This window comes from Rhipicephalus microplus, chromosome 1 (assembly GCF_043290135.1).
Source record: "Rhipicephalus microplus isolate Deutch F79 chromosome 1, USDA_Rmic, whole genome shotgun sequence".
Classification (NCBI taxonomy): domain Eukaryota; kingdom Metazoa; phylum Arthropoda; class Arachnida; order Ixodida; family Ixodidae; genus Rhipicephalus; species Rhipicephalus microplus.
The window spans coordinates 200,355,840-200,366,713 of NC_134700.1; the positions used below are offsets into that span (position 1 = coordinate 200,355,840).

Consider the following 10,874-nt stretch of genomic DNA (forward strand, 5'->3'; position numbering starts at 1 on the left):
TCCCTGCAGAGTTGCTTCTTGTTGCTGGCCAAAGTGCAGCTAATTTGACGTTTATTTTGCCGTGCGAAAATTTTTCCGTGATATAGACTAACAGACACAAAAGTTCTGTACAGCAGTTCATAAGCGTGCGCACTGGGGGGCAGGAGGGGCGCAAAGTCAGCGCTATACAGTGAGTAATAGGAAGGCGGCAATGCAGCTGGAAAGGGGGGGGGGCGAAAAATGAGCCCCATGTTTTGACTTCACCCCCCCCCCCCCCCTCTCTAAAGGCGACCCCTATGCTGCAGTTCCTTGATCCATAGAGTTCCCCATTGTAGGAAACGAATGATTTAAAACACGCGCGCTTGCGCCGTGACATAAGTTAACGTTATTATAGGCATATTATATGCCTGTAATGTTAGTTTGCCATAACCGCAATCGTGTCCATAACATTATAGGCAAATGCAGCTGTGTTTTTAAAGATTCAGAGATTGCATCTTGAAGGCATCTTGCGCATCACTATCATTAAATGACCTACCACCAGAACAGCAACAAGCAAAAATAACGCTTATTTTGACGTCTGGCCGCTTGTGGTTTGGTTTTCGTTCGGGAAGATATGGGGTTGCTGGTGTAATTTTCGCCGTAGACGTTCGGTCAGCGCTTTGTTCGTGTGGCTGCAGCAGATATTGGCGGTAAGCTTCAACTGTGTATCGGTGCTGTGTCGCATTCGATCGATAATTACTTGAAATATAAGCATTCAGCGTCAACACCTGACGAATGCTTGCCTTACGCCGGCGAAGCGTCCCTGACTGTGCGGCTCGTTTACGCATTTATTGGCTGTTCTGACTGATAACTAAAATAGTAACAATGATTGTAGTAGTTTTTTTTTTATCCTCTGCTGTATCTCAGGATGCGTAGCTCGTGCCCGTTTTCGTACCTGGATCTGTGCGCGATTCGAACGCGGGAAAAGTATGGTATTTGACTGTGGTATTTGCCTAAATATTATCCGGAGAATCTTTGGATTCGCAGGCATGAGTGATCGGGCGTTTGAAAACGAATTCAGCGACTATCATGCCGGGAAGTCGGATGTGGTGCTTTCTGATGGCAGGGTAAGTGTATGCAGTTTCGCTTTTCTATCAGGTGCATGCGCCTATTTCACGCACCGGGGGAGCTCGGACCGCTAGGGCTCTACACACATTTTTTTTTTTCTCGGGGTTTTGTTTCTTGGTACCACACGCATGTCATTTTTCAACTTTGAAGCGCTTCCTTGTTATTCAGTAGTTCCTACTTATTGCAGTGGACGCAAGAGTTTCAGAATGACATTCAGAGAAACATTGCTGACCGCCTTCGAGATTTGGAACGCAACCTCTCGAAACGCACCGATTGGTCAGATTCTTCGGTCTACACAGGCACAACAGGTAAATGCACGCGCTTAATTCTGTTTGTGGCCAGGAGGAGAGGGGGGGGGGGGGGAGGAATTAAAAAAGATAAGGTTTGAGGATGAGGAACACAGTGCTGTGTCTTTTGTATTTATCACATCCCATTATTTTGTTATCATTTCCGCTTGATGTAATATTAGACAGCACTGTTCATTGAGATAGAGAGTCTATAGTTAGGATGTCACATCTATTTATAATGCACTCAAACAGTGCTTTGAGAAGACACCTTATGTATATAGGGGGATTGCACGGGGGCGGGACCCCCGAGATGGCACCAGCATCGGATCGTCCATCTTAGTGGTTTCCGCGTACTCAACCACACTCTATTCGTACACACTGCAGCGTCATGCATACTGTCACACACACAGCCTCTCGTCGCTGCTCGCCGTTTCGACAGAACCGATTAAGCGCACCATCAGAGAGCATCTGCACCACCAAGGAGTACAGAGATGGGGGCGAATACCGCTAGCGCCCCAAGCAGATTACGTCACTTACAACCCCCTATACAAAGGCGTTGTGAAGGAGCAAATGAAATGAAAAATTTTGTGAGACATGTTGTTATGACATGGAAGGCAGAGCAGCTTGCTTCAGTCTACCATGCTTGCTATGCAGTACTAAAACTGCCTGTGAGAGATGCATGTAGGGTGTGTGGTATTTGTAATTATGGCATGGCAGCTATTGGTAATTCTTCGTTGCACTGTATGTGCATTACACATGCATGCCTAGGGTCCCAGTAATACACTTTACCGAGAAATGGGAGACTCTGATTTGGTGGCATGGCTTATGTCGTTGTGGTATGTATGCTGCCAGTTGACATGCATCCTTCTCTTGGGCTTTTCTTGGAGCTTTTGTGGCTTCCGCAAAGGATAGACTGGACACATCACGCGTCAATTGGTACACACGCAACTGTGTAACCAGTGCACCAACCTGTCATCGCTTCTGAAGATAGGGCTCAGTGTTATGTTTGCTAACATATCACTCTGTACTGCTCATATGCAGGTGTGGCTCTTATGTACATGCGCCTGTCTGACGTCCTGCAAGACACGTCTTACTTGAATCGGGCACTGCCATTGGTGGAAAGACAGCTTTCAAACCTGAAGGAGCGTCGCTTCTCCTTCCTTTGTGGTGACCCAGGGCCCCTGGCTACTGGAGCTGACCTCTACAATCGTCTTGGAAGGTCCCAGGACTCGCACACTCTGATTAAAAGGTACTTATTGGTGCTTTTCAGTGCTGAAAAGTGCATTGAACATTAAAGTAAGGTAGATGACCTTTGCCAAGAATAATAAAAAAAAACAATAGGCAGCAGATGTGCAAGCCTTGTGATGTGCGAACAGTATTTTGCTAATGCACAAAATATACTAGCACCATGAACATTATACGAGTAACTTTTAACCTATGCCTGGCGAGCAATGAGATTCCAGATGTCCAGCCACTGCAAGTCAATTCAGCCATGAACTTGAAAACTTGGTAAGTAATTTTAACAGGCATACTATCTATGAGCTTCAACATCTCTCAGCATTTTTTTTCTATCGTATATTGTTTCTCATTTTATTGTCATTCTATATTTAATTTTAATTGGCTATCCTAGCATATTAAGGTGCTCACAGATCAGCCCTGTTATTATCTCAGGACGTGCACATTAATAGCACTGTACTGCTGCCACATAGATTGTAGATCAAATATTGTGTTGTTATGATCCAGTGATATATAGGCGTCTTTGCGGTTAACATCACACAGGTTCGACAACACTGGAGGCACCGCATTGGCATGGTGGTGATGCTTTTCTGCTCTCGTGTGTGCACTAATTCAGTGTGACTGTCTCAGCTGCATGTTACTGTTACCATATTCCTTATTGAATATTCATTTAAAAGATTTGTTTGTGATGTTTGGTTTTGCACAGTTTGTGTTTATTTGTAACTTGTATTGTTCTTTAAAATGCAGGCTTGTGGGCCTAGCGAAATATGTGGTGTCCTCTACCTCCGACATTCCTGATGAGTTGCTGTATGGTCGAGTTGGCTACCTTTATGCTTTGCTGTATGTTCGTAAGCACGTGTCACCGACTGCTGTTGATGATGGCCTTATCAGAAATGTAAGGCACTGCTTAAGTACTTTCTGCATGTACTCTAGCTTGGCCCTACATGTTTATTTACATCATACTACTTTGATGTTTACCATATAATCCTATGCCCTTGTCAACAGTGCTTATAAAAAGAAGCTGTTATGTGTGGTTTCCAGTGCATGTCAAAACAGCTTGTACATTTAGATGGATCCAACTATCAGAGCGAGGCATCTTTCATAACTTAAAGGAGCCCCAGAGAACTTTATGAGCATTGTCAGAAAATGCTGCTGATGGGTAGTTGAGAACGTGTGAGCCAAACGTTATCGAGCAGCAGGCGGCCTGAAAGTTATAGAAGTCAGCTAGAAATCGCTCGTTTTGCTCTTGACAAGTGATGCCATAAACCCAATGTTCATGACCATTGACTGATTTGAACATTTTGAGCCGCGAAGTTGTGCCATGCACGTGATTGCGATCACACTGAATGTAAGCTGCTTGTTAGACGAAAAAAAAAAAAGTGCTCAGGGTCTTGACACGTGCTGACAAACAGATGTAGTTTGTTGCCCTTTTGTCATCGCCTTCCTGGCATAGCTTTCAGTGCCCTTGCTGCTACGAAAAAAGAAAGCGCTTCATGCGTGCGACGAACCCCTGTTACTCCTCTGGTACATGAGGGACTCAAAATCTGTGTGGTAGTCTGTTCGTGAGGCAATGAACTTCTTCAATAAAGCCGTTAGATGGTTACTTTGAAAAGTGTTACTGGGCCTTTTTACAGGGAGATATGGGCCTTTAAGCTCTTTTTGGTTGTTTTTGAAACAAGTTTTATAAACGTTGTAGGGATGGGCATAAAGTAAGATTGAGGTTTGAAACAAAAATTGATTTGGTCGAATAATTTCTAATTGAATGGTTCGAATAGTATGTATCTCATGATAGTAAAAAAAAATGAGCATTTTTGTCATGGCCCTACTAACTAGCATTATATTTTTAATTGGAACTAGGCATGTGTGAATGTCATTTGGTTTGAATAGTAACAAGAATTGTAGAGCAGGAGAGTACAATTTATAGCTGGTACCATACGTCACATTTTAAAAATTCATTTAGTTGGAGGACGTAAGCCCATATAACATGCTCTAAACTTAAAAATGATTGAGGTGAAGGTAATATGTACATTTAACCTTGAAGTGTGGCCTCGTGTGACTGTGTGACTTGAAGAGTGACTGTTTCACATTTCACAAAAGATGTGCTAGGTTCTGCACACTTGGCTATAGAGGTGAATGGCTCAGCAGTGCATTGCTCCTATTAGTTTTTCACAGCTTACATGTGTCCTATGTGTATAGTCCAAACAAAGACAGACGTTCGGGGGAGATGGATACTCGAATATTTAAAGCACGAGCACTAATGATGCCCCATGTTCACGAATTTTTCGCCTTCATGTGTATAGTGGTGTACTGTGACCTATTGTGGTGTGAACAGGTGGTGCAAGCTGTCCTGTCCTCGGGCCAACAGCTGTCGGCTGAGGAGAAAAGCCGCAGCCCACTTATGTACCAGTGGCACGATTCCTTTTACCTTGGTGCTGCCCATGGTCTGGCGGGCATCTTCTACATGCTGCTGCAGGTATGCCTTTCATCCTTTCTTAACTATTGCACTCAGCGCCTATTGAAAATGCAAATCATGCACTTTCAAAATTGCTTTGCAAAGGATTTTTCTCGGGTATGTGTGTTGTATTTCGCTTGCATGATTTATTTTGCATAGTAATTGCCGATGTTACAGTTGGCATGGAAATACAGTTCCACAATTTGAAAAAACAAGTGAAAAGTTGTGCGGTCTTGTTTGTGTCGGCATTCTAGACCAGTAGGCTGGTGAGCTTTAGTATCTACGAAGGCTGAGTAAACCATATTTGACCTTCGTGCAGATCTTGTATCTTATTTTTTAGTATGAAAAAAGACTTAGTGGTGCTGTTCTGCTGTTCTTAACATGAAGTTCCAAGTGCATTATGAAAAAGTGTGCGAAGACAAGAAGCAGTGGCACAATGATGGGGAGGGAGGACAGTTGGGGGTTGTAAACCCCCACATGACTGACTTGACCACTCCCCCCTCACTGGTACTTTTCATCGAGGGTCCACGTATACGTTCAAGGGTTGCGTTGACGTTACAGCATATCAGAAAGTGGGGTTTGAGGCCAAATTTTCCTGATTGATCCTAGAAACTTTTATCATTCACTCCTGAACCGAAGTAGTGTAAACCGTGTACTGTTATAGATTAACATTTTTATTGCTGTTGGATTCCTTGAGCTAAAGCAAGGCACTGGCATATTATGCAAGATGTCCTTACTTTTTCATTTAATCTCTTGTTGAAATGGCCTTAGCTTAATTTCTTCAGTGTTTCAAATTTACTGGTTAGTAGGACCGATATATTATCTTGCACCACATCGACAGTCAAGCATGTTCTCACCTACACAGTTGTTGCTTAAAATAGTCAAGTTGCATTAGCCATTAGTAGGAGAAAGACACCAGTACCCCAAATGACTTGGCATTTTTGACGGGGCATCAATTTACGGGACATCTTCTCGCCTCTAGGTGCGGTCTGTGCTTACCGAAGCTGAGCTGACCAGGCTTGTGAAACCAAGCATCGACTGGCTGGCTGGACTTCAGTACCCATCTGGCAACTACCCTTCTTCGATTGGAAGCAGCACCGACAAGCTTGTGCACTGGTGCCACGGGGCTCCCGGCACCATCCACTTGCTGCTTTTAGCACACTTAGTGCGTCTGATCTCATCCCTCTTCTTTATTGTTGTTACACAGCTCGTACAGCATCCATTTTTGGGAGCTAATGGCCCAGCCACTATATTGTAAAGGCACTAATGAGCTTCCATGATGCTCCTCAGTGACTCTTCTCATGAGAACTTGCTTGAGAACCGATTGTTCGTTCTGTCATCACGGCACGTTGAGAAGACTGGTTCGGAGACTGCTTAGGAACATTACTATATATTAAGGTGCAGTTCCCTCTTCTGCAAAACTTCATCCGCACTGGTTGAGATGCACTAGTGGCCCTAACTGGGCTGGTAGTATATGCATAAAATGGGAACAAATGGTGTTGAACGCGGGGCAGTAAAAGAACGACAGACAAGATGCTGACAAACATCAGCGTCTTGTTTGTCGTTTTGTTACTACTGTGCGTTCAGCACTGTTTTTTCCCATCTTATCTGGTTGGGAAGAGGTTAATACAGGCCTAAATAATGTTGTGCCCAGTTCTTTGTGCACATTAATGCTAAGATGTTTATTTATTTCTTTTTGAATGCGATAATTGTATGTGTTGGCTATATGCATGAGTCTACAAATGTATGTATTAGGCTTGTGCGAATAGTAGTTTTGGTCAAATAATTTAGAATCAAATTTGAATTATGTATATCACATGTTATAAAGGGAAATGGGCATATTTGTCACGACCAAACTAACCTGTTCAATATTTTGAAAAATTGAAACAAGGCCTATGCAAATGCCATTTTTTTTTTTTTTGCATCAAAGGAAGTGGAAGCAACTTTGAATAGTAGCAAGATACGACTTTCAGTATAACGAAAGTGATAGCATGTAAAATATGCTATGTTTTAAAATTTGCTATATTTAGAACATGTAATTCAGTACAATGAGCTTTTGAACTGCAGAACTTATTGATATGGAGTGGTCGAGGGAATTTGGACCTCAACCGCACCACAGCAAAACAGTTAGAACAGAACGGAATCGATGTAAGGGCAATATCTTCATTTAACCTTGAAATAAAGTTTTGCGGCAGTGTGGATTTCTTTCGGATATGTGTTTTCACGGCTCAGCACCACTTCACTGCACTGAAACCACGCGAATTTACCTACACGTGAAGAGATGTTTTCATGGCATAGCACTCCTCCACTACAGTGAAACCACTTTTACAGAGTGTTACATGTGGATTTATTTGTAACTATTTGTTCGTCTCGAATAATTTGAAACTTTCAATAACTTAAATTTGATTCGAAACGAATTCAAATACTGTGTTATTCTTTCTAATTTTTGAAGCATTCATATATTTGCACAAGCCTAGTACATGTGCGTTTTGGTGAAAAATAATTACTTAATGCTCTATTTGTTCTTGGAAGATACTCTGCACCGTGCTTCCTTAATGTAGTGCTACATTTATGCAGTGTTAACAATGCAGTAGAAAGCACCGAGCTTACTTTCCATTATTTCGTGTGATGACATTTTTTAGAAACAACATGTCCCGTCACCATAACACGGCACTTTCATTATTGATATGTTACACTTGAATGTCGGACATCTTGGCTTCTGCTTGCAACTGGCAACGGCATTTATTTCAATGTCTTGTCTTTTCCTGTGACCACGTCATATCAGCTACAAGACTCAGTGATGTCTTCGGATTTGTAGGGATGCTTTTCCTGCATGTTAGTCTCAGCGACTGCACTGGGCTTTGCATGTTTGCGCAGGTGTTCAAGGAGACCCGCTACCTGGAGCAGGCCAAGAAATGTGCTGATGTCATCTGGCAACGTGGCATCCTGAAGAAAGGCTATGGCATTTGCCATGGTACAGCGGGCAACGGTTATGCCTTCCTGCGAATGTACCAGGTCACACGAGACTGCAAGTACCTCCACCGGGCAGCCAAGGTGAAGTCGTGTGGCTGGTGATTGCTGTCGTGTAGGCTCCAGTGCATTAGCTTTAGCTGAGCTTTCATTCATTTATTTTGTTGTACGTATACGCTCACAAAGTAGCCCGTTTAAAATGTTTCAAAAAACAATGTTATGTCCTGTAGTGCAATTCTGCTCATTGAAGAAATAGCAGTAATTATTTAGCTAATTCATGATCATCAATCTATTTGTGTCTGCTGAAATGCAAATTCTCACAGTTCTCTGCCAGCCTTGACTGTGCTTCCCTTTTTTTAGATCCCAGTATAATAAACGATTGCCTGTCGTAAATTAATATGTCGTTCGATACCCAATTTAGAATGCAAACATTAGGCCCCGTCACTGTCTTGAGCATTGCCCCTCGTCTGTCGCCACAACCGGTTGAACAAGCACCGTGAAAGATCTCCTGGCTTGTGTGCTGATGGGGAACCTTTTAGAGTAATTCAGCATTCAGAGTGCTGTGTGGCTAGATGCGTACAAGAGGGGAGGAGGGACATTGCTCGACCCAGGGACGGGTACCTAAGAGCTGCACTCTATAACAATATCGCCAAGCTCGCACATCTCAGGCCTTCCAATGCTCTGTTTCTTCTTTATGTCAGCAATGATGGTGCAATACCAAGCCGACTGTGGCTTAGTGTCGCTTTCACAAAATTTTGCCCTTCTATATCGACATGGAAGGCTGTGGTGCTTGCGATCATTGCGGTAGCAATGAAATGATAGAGTATGTTCTTTGTCACTGCCGTCGCTACAGCATGCACAGACTGCCACCATCTGCTGCGTTAGCCCGCCTTGGTGACAGACCCTTGTAAGAATGATTGGTGCTCGAATGCCGACACGATCCGTCTTCACCCAGAAAGTCAGTCAGGGCTCTATTCAACTTTTTACATTGTAGTGGCCTGTTGAATAGGCTATAACACACTCGCTTTTTTTTTTTGCTTGTCTAGCTTTCTTTTCACTTTCCTTCTCCTATTTCTTTGCCCTCCCCTTAGTGCAGAGTAGCAAACCAGATGCTATTGTTCTCTCTCTCTCTACCCACACACTGCTGTCTCAATGTACTTCTAACGTTATTTCTTTCATTACTTGTTACACCATCATTAACTTGTTCTCAAGCTTCTCCAAGTAGCTTTTTGCCCTATAAATTAGGACGCTTCGATTACACACATTTATTTCTGATGGTATGTGGTAGTCTGCTAGTAATATAATAATGTGCGAGTAATGTGGTAGTCTGCTAGTGGTCTCATTGGTGATGTCTGCCATAAATTCTTTCGTAATTTTCCCTCGCGTGATTGGGATCTTTAGTGAGTGATATGTACAGAAAGAGGTACTCATGCACAAATCCACGTGGTCGACTGCCACCCGTGAATTCTCATTTGATTGCAATGCTATTAAATATTGCTCTCATCTTGTGAATATATTAGGTCATTTTTTATCCAGCTTTGTTAGAACAGCATTGGTTAAGGTCATAAGACATATGTTGTACGATAGCAAATGATAGCAAATTAAGGCCTAGTTAATGAACCATTGGACTGAGTGCTGTGACATTGTTGGATGCACACAAAATTATGTTTCAATTTCAAGCCATCTCTGCACAAGTTATGCCAGAATGTCCCAGTTGTGCCATGATATACATAGCACCCACTCTCCTGTATGTTTCTTGGCATGTTATGTCGAAACAGTGACACAGAGTTCTTCCATTCCGTTGCTGATAAGTTTGTAGCATTGAACAAAACGCACCACAAAACGCTTTCCATGTGGAACTTGAGCATGAATGAGCCAGCAGCGACTTACTCAAAGTGCTGTTTGTACAAGACAGAACTTTTGCAGCATTAGGCTCATCATAAATGTTCTAGCTTTGTGTAATGTATAATTTGAACTTACATAACACCTCTTGGCTGCTGCCAAACAGTAGCATTTTGTCTCTACAGACTGTGTTGTGGTTCAATTGTGCACAAATATGGAAGAAATGCCCGTGTAATGCAGTTCTGCGAATGGTGCTTCGACTATGGGCATCACCAGTGCCGCATCGCAGACAGACCATTCTCCCTCTTTGAAGGTGAGATGAGGTTTTCTTCGCGTGCTGCATTGCAAGTTACCGATGAACTCATTTTTCCCGAACAGGCATGGCAGGCACTATCTACTTCATGGCCGACATGCTGGAGCCAGAAAAGTCTGCATTCCCCGCTTTCCAGCTTCTCTGAAGTTCCATCTGCATCATGGTGTGTGTTCCGCTACAACAGCTCATCTAAACGTAATTGTCTTATGGTGCCATTGCTTGCGAAAAGTGGAGGAATAAAAATTCTTGTGGTGCGTGAAACACCAAGAAATGAGGAACGTGACGGCTCTTGTCGAATTACTGATACTGAGTGGCATTGAGCAGCACTTGTGTACACAAGTCCACTGCATCTTTCGTGTGCATTTGTATTTGGCTGACAGCATTGTAATGGTACCCCCATTTTCTTTTCTTTTAACCATCAGTTTTGCAACATCTGCGCAGCTGATGGTTTAATTAAAATGGTAAGCCGTAGTCTTTGGAAAGCTTCTCCTTTTTTTTGGCTTTTGAAACATGCTTCCAGTTTCAATAAAGTTGATCATTGCTACATTTTCAACCGAAATACGTAGTGCTAAGCCTTTGCAAATCTATTTTGTATTTTTAAAACATTCTTCTCATTTCCATAAAGTCAATCATTGGTGTATTTTCAACTGAAATAGTAAGCTTATAGACCTTAGAAGTCTGTTTTTAA

The 10,874-nt window shown here is 42.7% G+C and overlaps 1 protein-coding gene across 2 annotated transcripts; it reads left to right on the top strand.

The window, feature by feature from the left end:
- The first annotated feature begins 532 nt into the window (after nucleotides 1-532).
- LOC119159728 (lanC-like protein 2) lies at nucleotides 533-10,521 on the top strand. Of its 2 annotated transcripts, XM_037412569.2 has the most exons (10): nucleotides 533-668; nucleotides 1,006-1,085; nucleotides 1,274-1,394; nucleotides 2,415-2,622; nucleotides 3,357-3,504; nucleotides 4,942-5,082; nucleotides 6,044-6,226; nucleotides 7,939-8,115; nucleotides 10,114-10,186; nucleotides 10,252-10,464. In XM_037412569.2, exons 2-10 carry the CDS (start codon nucleotides 1,008-1,010, stop codon nucleotides 10,329-10,331), a joined length of 1,209 nt encoding a protein of 402 aa, XP_037268466.2. In that variant the 5' UTR covers nucleotides 533-668; nucleotides 1,006-1,007; the 3' UTR covers nucleotides 10,332-10,464. The 2 variants fall into 2 exon arrangements, with proteins under 2 accessions (XP_037268466.2, XP_075746392.1); XM_075890277.1 differs by lacking the exon at nucleotides 10,114-10,186 and having other exon boundaries at nucleotides 10,252-10,521.
- The last annotated feature ends 353 nt before the right edge of the window (nucleotides 10,522-10,874 follow it).